Genomic DNA, 15962 nt, shown 5'->3' with positions numbered 1-15962 from the left:
GTTTGGCCAGGACTTTGTGCCCATTCCTGAGGTTCCTCGTGAGCAGCCCCAAGACTCTGTCCGAGTGGAGTGATCGCCTTCGGCGCGTTTGGCCTTTAGCTCTCCGCACTTTGGACGCTGCACATCACGCCCATAAAAAACAGGCTGATAAGAAGCGGACTAAGCCGTATGATTACAAAGTTGGTGATCAAGTTTATTTGTCCACCAAGTTTCTTCAGACTACACAAAAGTCGAAGAAGTTGGGGCCTAAATATGTTGGCCCATTTCCCATTGTCAAGGTCATCAATCCTGTTTCTGTTCGCCTGCAGCTGCCTAAACACCTCAACCGGGTTTACCCGGTTTTTCATGTTAACCTCATAAAGCCTGTCTGCATTTTGTCGTTGCGTCCGCCTGCTCCTCCACCTCCCACTCCGCTTTTGATTGACGGTGAACAACATTTCGAGGTTCGTGAGATTTTGGACTCTCGTAAACGCCGGAATCGTGTCCAGTACCTGGTGGCTTGGAAGCATTTTCCCCCCTCTCACGCTGAATGGGTGGACGGGTCCCATGTTCGGGCCCCTCAGTTACTCCGAAGTTCTATTCTACTTATCCTGACAAGCCCTGATTTGGCCACTTTCCTGACTGAATTTTGTTCTCTTTTCTCTCTCTCTTCCTCTCCCTTTTCCCCTTTTCGTGTTTTGTTGTTTGTTTGTTTGTGCTTTGTCATTTCTGCAGGTCTGACCGCCTTTTTCTGGAGGAGGGCCGGATGTCAGCCTCTGCTTTGCTACTGCTTTGCCAGCCATTGAAACAGGGAGGGGGGGCATATTATTTGGGAGGGGAATCTTTGTTGTGCTGGAGGAAGTTTCTAGACGCTGAACTGTCCACCTTACTGCGCATGTCGAGGAGGAGTGTTTCCCACCAAGGCCAATGGTCCAGCATTCCATCCTGGTGATGCCTTTCGAAGTTATCTCACACCTGACATTTGGGAGAATTATGATTGGACTGTGCACGGGGATGCCAAGGGGAGGGGAATGAATTATACAATATATTATTTGCTTTCGTGCCTAATTAACCAGACTTAGCTTAGCTTTGCATCTATTCATTTATAATTAGTAAAAGTACACTTGATTTCAACAAATGGAGTCCGGTGGTTTTCTTTCCCGATTATTGAATGAAGGAAGGCTGATACATATCTTACTAGCACCTCCTGGATGATCTTCTTGCTTCTTGCTTGAAAATAATAAGATTGTTTTGTTTGGGCCTGTCAGCTTCAACAAAGTCTTCCCCATTTGTCTTCAGAACTCCTAGATGGTCCCAGCTTCTTTCTCGCACAGCCTTTGACTAAATGAGAGTTTAGTTTTATCGTGGATGCCTTGACTGTCAGACCTAGATTATTGTGATTGTCACCTGATAGGTGTTTTCAGTATCTTTCTATCTCCCCAAGCTGAGTCCAGAAAAGCATCATTTGACTGGTCCTGACCTTCCAAGTTACTCTCATGCCTCAATACAACACAGGATTCTTCACAGGTTCCGAGTGTGACCTAGCGCCCTATTTAAACCAGCAGGGCTTAGGTTTATAGCTGTTCAGCCAGAAAAACTTTCTACTCTTGGGGTATGTCTGCTCTTATTCCTCCCCATAGCATTTTTTCTTTTCTGAAGACGGTCGTCTTCTGATTTTTTTGTATACTATCTTTTGGGTTTTTAACATAAACTAACTAACTTTGAGCTGAGGTGGTTAGAGTGCAGTACTGCAGGCTACTTCTGCTGCTTGCCAGCTGCCATCAGTTTGGCAGATTGAATCTCACCAAGCTCAAGTTGACTCAGTTGGTAAAATGAGGACCCAGATTGTTGGGGAAAATATGCTGACTCTGTAAACCGCCTAGAGAGGGCTGTAAAGCATTGTGAAGCAGCATATAAGTCTAAGTGCTAGTGCTATTGTGTTTTCCTGTAATTATTTAAGTTATATGTAAAGTCTGATTTTGCATAACTTGTGCTATTGATCTGTCTACGAAGGAGTGGATGAAAAGCTGAAATGTCTCTAGTCCAATATCATTAAGGCCATTATTAAAATAATGCCAACCTTTGTATTTGTGACCTAGCAATCAATAGGAAGGCAGTACAAACTCTGAGGGCTCTTCCTCTCTCACACACTGCGGTTAGTGGAAAGATGCTAGATGGGTTTTCTAGACAACTAGTGGCAGCAGGTACTACAACGCTGCTAACCCACACAGGAAGCAGGAACTGGGTGCGAAGACCTAAAGTGCTTTGTGTAGAAAAAGTCTGAGCCTCAGCCTTTCTTCATCTTTGAGCTTCATCTTTTCCACTAAATTCATTTATAAACAGCAGTATATACGTAGAAAAGTAAGTAAAGCATAAATGAGATATGTAAACAAACATACACTTGCTGAGTGTATAATCACTTATATACATATAGTATTAAAGTTGTTTTCGTCCTTATATTGTTTAAATCTATGACTTTGCATTTTATTTCTTAGAGATGAGATTTCATTGAAATAGACTTTTGGGAATTAGCCCAAAGATTCACTTCCTCTACATCACTGTACTAATGGTTTCATTGGCATTGTTATGGCATTGTTACTGTTATCGATAGTGCCACTCCGGAGTATAAGGTTTGGACTAAGGCAACATCAAGGATATGAAAACTTTATGTAATTTTATTGCTTTGTATATTACTTCCACAATAAAGCAACATTTTAGAGTCTTAAAAACAGAGATGATCGATTTTATGTTTTAAGTAAACAAGTTTACATGTAACCACTGATTGCCAGGGATATTTTCCTGGAAATTAATCCATACAATAGGAACATTAGATGCTAATAGCAATATACTTTGGGCACTCTTTCACAGGAAACATCAAGCTACGGCCTTCTTTTTTTGTCTCTCAAGAAACCCAGTTATTAACGTTTTTTCCAATGAATAATCCAGATTTTTATGGTGTTTGGCCTGAGAAGAGATAAAGCTGCTTAGGAAATCTTTGTTTAAAATATGATGTAATTCCAAGTTATAATCCTGTATGCTGGAAATATTATTTCCTAAAATAAATAATTATTTGCAGATATTTGGTCATGACTTATTAGGGAAGTAGATGACAAAGAAACAGAAGGAAAGAAACCACTGCCTTTATGAGTAATTGCTAGTCTTCAGATAAAATTCTATGTTTTATTTGCAATCTTTTCTATTGTTTCATGATACACTGTTTCTAAACTGGCCCATTCAACACTATATTGTTTCTTAAGGACCAACAATTTGAATAAGGATAGAAAATAGAATATAGACAGAGAAAAATAAATAAATTCTATATTCCTTTAATTTCCCACCTTTTTACAATTTTTATTTATTTATTTATTTATACTTCATGTTTTTTAATTGCCCATCTCTCTTGGATATATGTGGCTGGCATCAATTTTAATAGCTCTACACAACTGATAGCTAAGTAGGCTATACATTTAACCAACCTCTTCTAAAAGGTTTAGCCTACTGTCTTACCAGGAGACATGATTTCCTGCCTCTGCTTTAATGACTGGTTGCTACAGAGCATAGGAATACATCTTTTCTCCAAAGGAAAGTTATACTAAATAACTTTAGTATAACTTATAATAACCCTGGAATAGGGTTTTTAAGCAGCCTGAATGGTGACGGCCTCTCAGGACATGACCAGGGAGAAATGAAATATATGGGAAATACATCTTTCTGAATCTGAATTTATTTTTATTTCTCCAATCCTCTCTCCTCACAACCAAATCCTCTCAGTAGACACAAGTGTCTGATCAATGGAGTTTGAGGGTAGGATTTTTGCCTGAATTTTGTGGGTCACGTAGAAATGACTTTTAGTTTAGTTTAGTTTAGTTTTATTATTATTTATAGGCCGCCCTTTTCCCTGAGGGGACTCAGGGCGGCTTACAAAATATAGGGAGGGGGGTACAAAACAGTAAACATAAAACAATACATAAGTAAAAATAGTACACAACATTCATTCATCATTCGGGTGGGGACAGATTACGATCTTTATCCCCAGGCCTGACGGGATAGCCAGGTCTTGAGGGCTGTGCGGAAGGTCTGGACGGTGGTGAGGGTACGAATCTCCACGGGGAGATCGTTCCAAAGGGTCGGAGCTACTACTGAAAAGGCTCTCCTCCGTGTGGTTGCCAGTCGACACTGACTGGCGGATGGAACTCGGAGGAGGCCTAATCTATGCGATCTAATAGGTCGCAAGGAGGTAATTGGCAGGAGGCGGTCTCTCAAGTACGCAGATCCACTACCATGAAGGGCTTTATGGGTGGTAAGTAGCACCTTGAAGCGCACCCGGAGGTCAACAGGTAGCCAGCGCAGCTCGCGGAGGATAAGTGTTATGTGGGCGAACCGAGGTGCACCCACAATCACTCGCGCGGCCGCATTCTGGACTAGCTGAAGTCGCCGGATGCTCTTCAAGGGCAGCCCCATGTAGAGCACGTTGCAGTATTCCAGCCTAGAGGTCACAAGGGCCCGAGTGACTGTTGTGAGAGCCTCCCGGTTCAGGTAGGGTCGCAACTGGTGCACCAGGCGAACCTGGGCAAATGCCCCCCTGGTCACAGCCGTCAGATGATGGTCGAAGGTCAGCTGTGGGTCCAGGAGGACTCCCAAGTTGCGAACCCTGTCTGAGGGGTATAGAGTTTGACCCCCCCAGCCTGAGTGATGGAACACTAGCCGAATTATTGGGAGGGAAACACAACAGCCACTCGGTCTTCTCCGGGTTGAGTACAAGCTTGTTAGCCCTCATCCAGTCCCTAACGGCTTCAAGACCCCGGTTCATCACGTCCACCGCTTTTTAAGCTTGAGATTCATTACATATTATAGAGACAAAGGAAACAGTCTTCTAAGCTTGAGGGTTCTTTTATATATTACATTTATGTGTATTTTTAATAATCAATAAAATCATTTGTGTCTTATAATTGGATGGAAGTTAGTACTCTTCATCAACATTGTAGTGCTAAAAGTAAAGATTCCCCTTGCACATATGTGCTAGTCGTTCTCAACTCTAGGGGGCGGTGCTCATCTCCGTTTCAAAGCCGAAGAGGCAGTGCTGTCCAAAGATGTCTCTGTGGTCATGTGGCCGGCATGACTAAATGCCAAAGGCGCACAGAATGCTGTTACCTTCCCACCAAAGGTGGTTCCTATTTTTCTACTTGCATTTTTACATGCTTTCGAATTGCTAGGTTGGCAGAAGCTGGGACAAGTAATGGGAGCTCACTCTGTTCCGTGGTGCTAGGGATTCGAACCGCCGACCTTTCTGATTGACAAGCTCAGCACCTTAGCTACTGAGCCACCGCACGCCCAATTGTAGTGCTCTGTAAATTATAGGGTATTATTTTCATACCACCTATTATCTGAAATGCAATGGGAAGTGTGATTTAATTGCAGCTAAATAATAAGAGCAATGATTCTCCTTACAGACAATTCTTAATTAATATTTGATCCAAAACCCAGGAAAAGAGCTTAATTTAAGAAAAAATAATGTTAAGAAAGCATTAGATATTTTCTTAATTAGAAAAAGAAATAGTAGAGAGGCACTGGTACATCACAATATACTATAGCTAGGAGTCTGAGTGTAACTCTCTCTGGAATACTTATCGCATAATGAAATTTCTGTGAAGTCAGGCAAACACAAACAGCTATAAACAATTTGGGACAATGCAAATATTAAGACTTGTGCTTAGGTTGCCAAAAGAGGTTTACAGCTAAAGAACTGAGGTTTTGTTTCCTTTTTTGGAGAAAGGGCCATCACAAAAGAAATACAGCAAATCCCTTTACATTTATAAAAACATTTTGGATAGCATCCATTTGACTTAAACATTGAGGCTGCAGTATTTTTTTTACAAGGGAATTTATAAACCTGCTGTGGACTTCGGAGTGTGGGTAGGTATAATAAACCGTATGCATGCTACATAGATAGCTCAGCAACTACCATGAGGTATTTTATTTCAATGATCAATTTAACTGTATCATAAAGCAAATAAATTATCTGGACAGCCGATAAAGATTCTGTTTACAATGCTTAAAAAGTTTGCCAAAAGTTATCCAGTTATCTGCTATCATAATAACAGAAAACGCCTGTGTGCCAAAGGAGGCAGGGGAAGAGGAGAAGTTTTGGATCTTTGTATGTTTTATATATACTAAACAATACAAAACCTTTCATATATTAAAGTCTACATTACAATAATTAAATCTGTAATATATTCACCTTGACAAAGCTTATGATAAAAAGCAAACAGATCAGGACAAAATACAATACAGTTACGTAAATTATCTATTCAGTGACTCATTCTCTGTTTTTATTTGGTTTCATTTATATGTCTATTCCTGTTCTTGATTCATGGCATCACTATTCTTTAGTTACAGACCATTTCAACAGACTTTACAATGGTGAAATAATTGTAAGGCTACAAGCAGTGTTTCAGTAACATGGATACCAAGAGCCAATACATTTTATTTTCATTTCCAAAAGAGGAATTAATTAATCGTATTTGCTTCACAGTAAATCCACTCATCTGATTTTTTTTAAATAAGGAAATATCTCACTATGTTAGGGAAAACCCCAGAGAACAACTTAGTAAATCAGGAATCCATTGGAAATTCAGAATGGTTGCAGAATGATTTACCTTGTTATTATTTTCTCAAACATTCTTAGCTTAAACCAATGAATATTTTATGCCACCAAAATAAGTAAACCCCCAGATCATAGCAGGCATCTACAAATTATCAGTACAGATTGTTGCAGATACATATAGAATGAGCTTTCAGGGTGGCATGCAGTAAAACATAGCTAAAATCAATAGAAACACATAATAAAAGAGTGTCAATTAAAAAAAGCTGCTAAAAGCAGCAGAGGCTAAAAACACCAGACATAAAACTAGTTGAAAGCCTAAAGCATCAAGGGATGTTAGAAAACATGGGAGAATTAGAACAGGAAGCATCAGGCATCCTAGGAAAGTTTTTTCATGGTGGTGGTGGTGGTGTGTGTGTGTGTGTGTGTGTGTGTATGGGAGAGTAACTAATGGAAAGATCTATTCCAGAGATGTTATCTACCATGTTTAAATTAAAAACATTGTAAATTGATTATGTAGAATCAGGTCATTGATCCATTGTAAAACAGACTTCTGGGCAGGACCAGAAAGAAATCATAGGGAAACAAATTTAGGGTAAGGTAAGGTAAAGATTTCCCCTGATCATTTGTGCCCAATTCTAGGGGGCAGTGATAATCTTCACTTCTTAACTGAGAGAGTCAGCGTTGCCTGAAGACATTTCCATGGTCATGTGGCTAGCATGACTATACGCCAAGGCACAGAACATTGTTACCTTGCCACTGAAGTGGTACCTACTTTTCTACCTGCATTTGCTTGCTTTCAAACTGCTAGATGGGGCAAGAATGGGAGCTCACCCCATTGTGCAGCTGCTCAAGTATCCAACTGCCGACCTTCTGGTAGACAAGCCTAGAGACATGATGGCGAACCTATGGCACATGTGCCACAGGTGGCAGGTGGCACATGGAGCCCTCTCTGCGGGACGAGCTGCTGCCCCAGCCTGCTCCACCACGCATGTACGCACACCTCCCACCGGCCAGCTGATTTTCTTGTTTCTGCTGTGCCTGTGCGAGGCTCATGCGCAGCGGCAGTGGGAGCATGGGGGCCCAGAATCCTGCCCCCTCCCGTGTCCCATTTTTGGTCCCAGGAGGCTTCAGGGAGGCCTGCTAGGCCCAGAATGGGGCAGAGGTGGGAGTGGTGTCCCCATGTCCTGTTTTTGGTCTCTGGAGGCTGCAGGGAGGGCTGCTAGGCCCAAAACTGGACAGGGGGGGTCCCACACATTCGTGGGGTAGGTATGTTCCCTTTTATTATAGATCTTCAAATAGAGGCTGGATAGTCTCTTGAGAGACTATCCAGCCTACTGATAGTCTACTTGAGAGACCGCCTCCTGCCAATTACCTCCCTGCGACCAATTAGATCACATAGATTAGGCCTCCTCCGAGTTCCATCTGCCAGTCAGTGCCGACTGGCAACTACATGGAGGAGAGCCTTTTCAGTAGTAGCTCCGACCCTTTGGAACGATCTCCCCGTGGAGATTCGTACCCTCACCACCGTCCAGACCTTCCGCACAGCCCTTAAGACCTGGCTAGCCCGTCAGGCCTGGGGACAAAGATAACTGTCCCCACCCGAATGATGAATGAATGTTGCTTACTATTTTACTTCTATGTATTGTTTGTGTCTATTGTCTGTATACCCCCCCCCCCCACATTTTTTATGTAAGCCGCTCTGAGTCCCCTCAGGGAAAAGGGCGGCCTATAAGTATTAATAAATACTAAATACTAAATAGTCACCTGTCTGAAATTTGTCAGCAGATCTTGTATTGAGAAAGAAATTGGACAAAATGACTTCTGAAGTCCCTCCTAATATTATGACCCTAGGATTCAGAGCTGTTTTTACTAACCAATTCATCGTGATTTCCCACCCACCCCTATATTTACCTGAACGGAGCAGAGAATGCCTTGGTTTCCAGAAAACAAGGCCTATGATCTATCATTAACTGAAAACACCTATCTAAGCAGAAATATTATCTTCCCTTTCACTAAGACTACATGAAACAGTGGAATTCACAGTCCTTCTTTCATCTGGTTTGCTCTGGAGCTCTATGGAAGTGTTTAAAAAGTACTTCTTTAATATGTATCCCACTATGAAAACTGTTTTAATGTCATTAATTTTACTGTCTCGAATGTCAGCAGAATTTTAATGTTTTTAATATAGAATCCCAAATAAATACACCAAACTGAAAATTTCACAAACAAATGCTGTTAGATAATATATAGTTGGGCATTCATTCCTAAGAATACATTTCAGACTAAACTGTTCCAGACCTACAGCAGTATGCTAAAATAATATTAGTTTTCTCACCTACAAATCCTTCTTTGCCGACCAATTTCAGGGCAAGCTTGTCTGCCAAAACTGAAGAACTGCCATGCGCAATATTTGCAAAAGGTCCAGCATGCACAAAAACTGGAGTACCCTAGAAGAAAATAATAAGAACAGACAGATATATTGAATTCTCTACTAAAGCTTAAATCGACGTGACATTAAGAACAAGAGAGCAATTGTTTTATGTTAAAATTTAAAACATGAAGTTGTAAAACAATTGACATGGATAAGAAGGTAGTATATTGGTATAATATAATCAAGCTTTTTACTGATATAATATAACCAATCTTCTAGAGCAATACCATTTTATGATTGTGTCATATTTCAGTATGTGGCATGTTATTAAACACTGTCCCTAAACACATAATTAAACTTTCTTGTTATAAATCCAGGTTCACTTATTGAGTTACGTCATAGCAATTTCATAATTAATGTGTAGAATTCATTACCTTACTCTATAATCCATAACTGCAGCCTCACCACCATCTGGTTCACAGAGCTGCTGTGAACTGCAACTAAGCCCTCTCCTTCAATCAACTCACTGTCTTAACTCAGCTTTTTAAAACCATCTACACCAGGCTATAATGTATACCTTCTTATATGGGAGTAAACATCACAGAATAAAATGAGTCTTCTTGATTTGGGTGGATACATTGAATTTCACAGATAGAAAGTAAAAATGTAATAGAGTGCCTGCTAACTCTTTTTCACTCTTAGATCTGTGGGATTTTCAACTGATTCAACTAATGCAAAATTCCTCTGAGAGAAACTGCAGCTGCAGACAACTCTAGAAGTAGCACATTAATTAGATCCTTAAATAATTTGCTGTCTCTAGAGCTCTCTTTAGGTTTCAGGCGGGGTACAACATGGAAAGCAAATTGGCTGTGCTTGGGGATGGAACCAGGATCCTTCTTCTGGGGGAGGAGCAGATTTAAATCTCTCCAAGATAGAATTATATGATCCCAGAGAAATCCCATCTGAATGGGGTTATACTCTCGCACAGGGGAGTAGGGGTTATCTACAAACTGGAGGTTCATCTAGCTTCAAAGCTTCTACTTGAAGAACAAATGGCAATTGTGGCTGGAGGGCATTTGCACAGCTAAAAACTGGGTGCCATTTGCAACTATTACTGGACCATGAGGGTCACTCATGCCCTACTTATCTTCCATTTCACGTACCATAACATGCTCTATAAAGAGCTTTTAGAAGCTATATCTAGTCCAAAATATGGTAGCTTGGGCAAACATTGCTTGGATGCTTCACTTTTCATTGCTTCAGGAAATGCATTGGTGTCAGGTGTGATTAAAAGAGCTGGTTGTCATTTTTAATGTCCTCTTTGACTCTGGATCTGGACCATCTTCTCCTGTATTTATCTGCTCTTCCAATCAGATTAAATAGATTCAATTCCTTTCTGATCCCATCTGTATGAGACAGTCAATTGTCAGGCCTTTGAAGTAGTCATTTTCAATATACAGTAACTGCCCTCACTCTTTGGATCAATATCCCAATAAAATTTGCTCAGTTTCAACCAGTAGTGAAATTGACCATTGGCTTACCTGAAAGGTCCTTTTCTGTACGCTGCGAGAAGAGTCCAAGCATGGGTTAAATTCTGTCTGACTGCCCTGGACTGAATTGAAAGATCTTTAGCCACGCCTTCTCTTCCGGCTCCACAGATTTTTCGATGAAGGCGTGGACCTATAACACTATTCAAATGTGGTTCCATTGAGTCTGATCTTAGTTCAAGTCAAGATAGAATGTATAAGTCAAGTCCGGTAATAAAGTCACAAATCCACATCAAAAAATGCAATGTGTATACAAATGGAAGCTGTGAGAGAGAGACCCTAGGGCTGGGTTGGACTCTCCTCGCAGCGTACAGAAAAGGACCCTTCAGGTACGCCTATGGTTATTTTCCTGTAAGCTGCTTGGAGAGTCCAAGCATGGGACATACCCAATCTAAATGTCAGTAGGGCGGGAAGAACCTGATTCAATGGTCTCTCCAATGGAATGTGTTGTGGCCCAGCAGGAGCCGTTGGAGCTGCCATCAGATTCCGACAGGCCCTATGAGTCGGCTCTGGAGGATGTGGAGGACCCTGGACAGGGTTCCGACTCTGAGCAGGGCGCAGAGAGGCTGGTTGGCCACCAGGAGGCACTTGAGCCTTGGACCAGTGGGGAGGAGAGAAGGGAGAGTGAGCCGGACGCCAGTAGTGAGTTGTTCCTGGATGCATGGCACTGAAGAGCTAATAGGCGTCAGGAACAGTTGCGCAGTTACAGGAGGTAATTGCACTCAGCTGGTGGTCATTAGGCTCCTCTCCAGACTATAAAAAGATTACTTGTGCACATGCCCCTCTTGCAGAAGTCAACGCAGGATCAAATGTCAGAGAACATTGTTATGAGCTTGGCAGGCTGTATTGCTGCCAAGCCTTATCTGTGTTTATTGCTGCCCAAGCTTGTCTGTGCCGGTTTGCTGCCAAGGACCTGTCTGTCTGTTAATTAAATGCCGTAACTTATATTTGGCTCGGAGTGTGCTTTGGTGTGGAACGAGGGGGGTCACAACAGAAATGAATACACTGAAGGACTCGTCTCCCAAAGGCTGCTTCTGCTGATGCAAACTTGTCCAATTTGTAAGCTCAGACAAACTGGGATGATGAAGCCCATGTAGCCGCTCTGCAGATCTCTTCTATGGGCTTTTGTGTTGCCCAGGCTGCTGTGGATGCGGCGCTCCTTGTAGAATTGGCCGTGATACGTCGTGGTACCTGTTTAGACTGGAGCTGATAGGCAAGGGTGATGCAAGCACGCAACCATCGGCTGATAGTGGCGGAAGTGACTTTGCGCCCCATGGTAGCAGGTTGAAAAGAAATGAAAAGCGATTCCACCGCCTGAACACTGCGGGGTGCTTGATGTATTTGCGAATGGTTCGACGCACATCAAGCTTGTGCCAGCTGCGTTCCGTAGGATGTCTTGGGGGAGGACAAAAGTCTGGAAGGATGACTTCCTGGCTCCAATGAAAACAAGAATTGACCTTCGAAAGAAACGGATCCAAGTGGAGAACGACCCTGTCCATATGTATGACACACAAGTCCTCCCTGACTGACAACGCCGCCATCTCCGAAATCCTAAGTGCAGAGGTGATCGTGGTCAGGAATACTGTCTTGAAGATTAGGTGCTTCAGGTCACAGGTACGAATCGGCTCAAAGGGAGCCTCGACTAGAGCCCGAAGCACAACATTCAACTCCCAGGTCGGGTATCGATGAACAACCGGGGCCGCAAGTTGGAAGCTCCCTTCAGGAAGCTGTGGACCTTGGAATGACATGCTAGGGATAGATGGTCACTGGGAGCAAGGACGGTGGACAGCACCACAACTTGGTGATGTAACATGTTGGCCACCAATTCCTGGTCCAATCCTTCTTGCAAAAAGTTCAAAACTTGTGGAATAGAGGCTGAAGAGGGGTTTATCTCCTTAGGTACACACCATTTTGCGAAGGCTGACCAGGTGGCCTCGTAAATTCTGGTAGTAGATGGTCAACGAGCTGCCTGGATGGTTTGGATGACCTTTGAAGAGAGCCTGTCCCTCTCTAGGAGGTCCCTCTAAAGTGCCAAGCGGCCAATTGCAATCATTGGGGCTCCGGATGTGATAAGGCCCCCTGGCTGAGAGAGACCTCCTCTGGAAGAATCCTCCACAGCTTGGTGATGGAGAGGCTCATGAGGTCGGCAAACCAGGTCCGTCTGGGCCAAAATGGTGCTACGAGAAGAATTTCCGCCTGTTCTGCGAGGATCTTTCGGATGACACTGGGAAGGAGAGGCAGCGGTGGGAACATGTAGAGAAGGCCTGATGGCCAGTGGCAAAGCAGAGCGTTGACCCCTTCTGCCCTCAGGGACTTATACCCGGAGAAGCGAGGAAGGTGGGTGTTCTCTAGGGTGGCAAACAGGTCAACTGAGGGAAAGCCGAACCTCCGTGTGATCTTGAGGAAGAGGTCCGGGTGCAAGCGCCACTCTGAATGATCGATCATGGCCCTGCTCAACCAATCTGCCTGGATGTTGCTCACCCTGGAAATATGCTCCGCTCGAAGGGATGACAGATGTTTCTCTGCCCACTTCCTTAGGCGTTCCACCTCCGTATCAGGGACTTGGAGTGAGTGCCCCCCTGATGGTTGACATGTGCCTTAGTGGCCACATTGTCCGTCAACAGCATCACGTGTTGGCCCTGAATGGTTGTTTTAAAATGAAGGAGAGCTAGCCTCGCCACTTTTAATTCCAGCCAATTTATGCTGTGTTTGAGATCGCCTTCAGACCCCCTGCCCTGGGCAACCTGAATGTCCAGATGTGACCCCCATCTGAATAGGCTGGCGTCCATAGTGATAGTTAGGCAATGTGGTTCGCGGAAGAGACTGTCCCTGGCCAGCACAGGAGAGTCCCACCACCGCAGGGACTGTTGGACCTTGAAGGGAATCGGGATCGGAGATGGGGAGTTGCTCTTCTTGGTCCTTTGGTGGGGTAGTTGTGGGGTTGCAACTGTTGTGAGTGCAGTCTTGCCCACAGTACTATCTAGAGGCAAGAGATCACCTTGCCTAAGAGCTTCGACAGCAGGACTATGGGCGCGGTCTGTGAGGCTCTCACCTAAAGAATCAGTTGTCTGAGGCTGGAGATTTGCTCCTGTGACTGAAAGACTTGGCAACTTACAGTGTCTATGATGACACCGAGATGCAACAACCTGGTGGTGGGGGTGAGGTGGCTTTTGTCCATGTTGATTGAGAACCCATGGACTTGAAGGGCTCTCATGGTTATCTGGAGGTCTTTGACCGCTTGCTGGTGGGGTGGTGATTGTATGTTGATGTCATCCAGGTATGCTTGAAGTCTCACTGGACGCGACCTCAGGGATGCTACCACAGCTGCCAGGATCTTTGTAAATGTTCTGGGGGGCGATGACAGGCTGAACGACAAGGCCCTGTATTGATAGTGCGTTCCTGCATAGTAGAATCTCAGGAACCTGCGATGGGCCTTATGGACAAGGATGTGAAGATATGCTTCTCTGAGACCTATTGATGTTAGTAGATCCCCTTGCCCGATGCAGCTCAAGATTGACTGGAGAGACTGCATTTTGAAGCATTTGTACGCTAGGTGGTAGTTCAATCTTTTTAGATCTAATATCCCCCTCCATCCTCCTGAGTTCTTTGGAACTAGGAACTAGGATTGAGTAAAATCCTGACCCTTCTTGACCTGCTGGTACTGGTTCTATTGAAGGTGCTGAATCTCTTGCTCCATTAGGGACCTTTTGGCAGGGGAGGAGGGAGTGGGGCAGCGGATGAAGTGGTGAGGGGGAGGGGAAATGAAGTCTAGGGTCAGACCCAGACGGATTGTCTGAAGAATACACTGGTCTGACGTTGTTTGCTCCCAATGGGCCTGAAATAGTTGCAAGGGCCCTCTGATTGGAGCCGTCAGCTGTCACTTATAGCAACGGAAAGGCCTAGAGCCTGATCCGCCACAAAAGGGCTGCTTGGAGAAGGGTTGTTGTCTGGCCCTGTCCTGAAAGGGCCGACAGTCCTGTGACCGGTCCTGCCCCTGATTGTACGGATGGTGGTACTGACCGGTGCTAGTGGATGGTTCTGAGGAACGAAAGGATTGCTTCCTGAAATAACCAGAACCTTTGTGCTCTGTCTTCTTAGTGACAGATGGCATAACTTTCTTTTTGTCCTTGATTTCAACTAGGACAGATTCTAGGGCTTCCCCGAAAAGTTTCCCTCCCTTAAAGGGGGAAGAGGCCAACTTCCACTTGGACCTCATGTCTGCGTTCCAGTGACAAAGCCACAAGAGCCGCCTGGTGGTGACATTAGAAGCCAGAGCTCTGGAAGCGAACTTGGCGGAGTTGAGGGTGGCATCCACAGTGTATTCTGCTGCCGCTAAAACCTTATTAAACTCCTGCCTCAATTTGGTGTCCCCTGCTGGAAGCTTAGCAGAAATCTGTCTGAGCCAGAGGAGAGAGGCCCTGGACATAAAGGACGCTGAAGTGGCTGTCTTAATGGCCCAGGCAGCCACCCGATGAGTCTTGTGACAAGCCCTTTCAGATCTCTTATATTCCGCTTTCAAGCCCTGTGATAGGTCAGGAGGTAAGACTGAGGAGGATGTAAGGGCTTGTACCGGAGGATCCACCTGAGACAATTTTAATAAATCCTCCAGGGAAGCATCCACCATATAGAGCTTTTTATCTTTGCTACCAGGCGTGGCTAGAGTGCCCAGTTGAACCCACTGGTGCTGCACTATGTTCAAAAATAATTTAGGAACTGGCACAATCTCCTGGAGAACTACTCGTTCCTCAAAGAGTCCTTCGCTAGGGTCTGACGGGTCTACTGTCGCCGGATCGGTGGCAGTTACTCCCATACAGGTAGCTGTTTTGGCCTTATTGAAGATTGTCTTGAATGAAGCATGTTTAAACAAACCAGTGAAGGCTGGTTTATCCGTGACCACTCCCTTGTCCCCTGAGAACTCCTGCTCTGGAAGGATTTCCTCATCTATAACTGAATCCTCGCTGTGCAGCAAGGAATGGGGAGAGGCAGATCTCTGGGGAGCCTCTGAAGGAATGACCTTAGAGGAAGAAGACCTGGCCCTGCAATGTCGTTTAGCACCCTCTGTAATACCCTGGGATATGGCCTTGGTGATAACCTCCTGCATTTCTGAGGAGAGGGCCGGCCCTTGGTCTTCTACAGGCCACCTACACTTAGTGGCCCAGCGGGGCAGAGGATGTTGAGGTAACAGTGATAAAACTGGAGGGGAATCCTCTGCTTCCAAGGAGCACTGTAACAAATCAGCATTCTCCCCCATGGATGGTCTAGAGGAGTTGGCTGACTCAGAGTAGTCATCTGATGAAAATTCCTGGCCCTCATCCTCACTATCCGACCATGGTGGGTCCTGCTTAGTAGGAGTTGGGGCCTCTGGTAATTCCACAGCAGGAATCGGAGAACTAGCCACCGATTGTTGCTGGGCTTGTTCAGGTTGTTTCTCTGTTGCTCTTTGGCTCCTGGGGGCAACTTG

At 44.4% G+C, this 15962-nt stretch overlaps 1 protein-coding gene across 2 annotated transcripts in view; it reads right to left on the bottom strand.

The window, feature by feature from the left end:
* Positions 1–15962, bottom strand: part of MTHFD1L (methylenetetrahydrofolate dehydrogenase (NADP+ dependent) 1 like) — a 144266-nt gene that overhangs the window by 62899 nt on the left and 65405 nt on the right. For both annotated transcript variants that reach the window (XM_032216815.1, XM_032216817.1), the window contains one exon: positions 8919–9030. In XM_032216815.1, coding sequence (XP_032072706.1) covers positions 8919–9030 — 112 coding nt within the window. The remainder of the gene's footprint in view (positions 1–8918; positions 9031–15962) is intronic.

The sequence above is a fragment of the Thamnophis elegans genome, chromosome 4 (assembly GCF_009769535.1).
Source record: "Thamnophis elegans isolate rThaEle1 chromosome 4, rThaEle1.pri, whole genome shotgun sequence".
Taxonomy (NCBI): domain Eukaryota; kingdom Metazoa; phylum Chordata; class Lepidosauria; order Squamata; family Colubridae; genus Thamnophis; species Thamnophis elegans.
The sequence above is the reverse complement of the archived record's forward strand: the minus strand, read 5'-3'. Positions and strand labels throughout refer to the sequence as shown.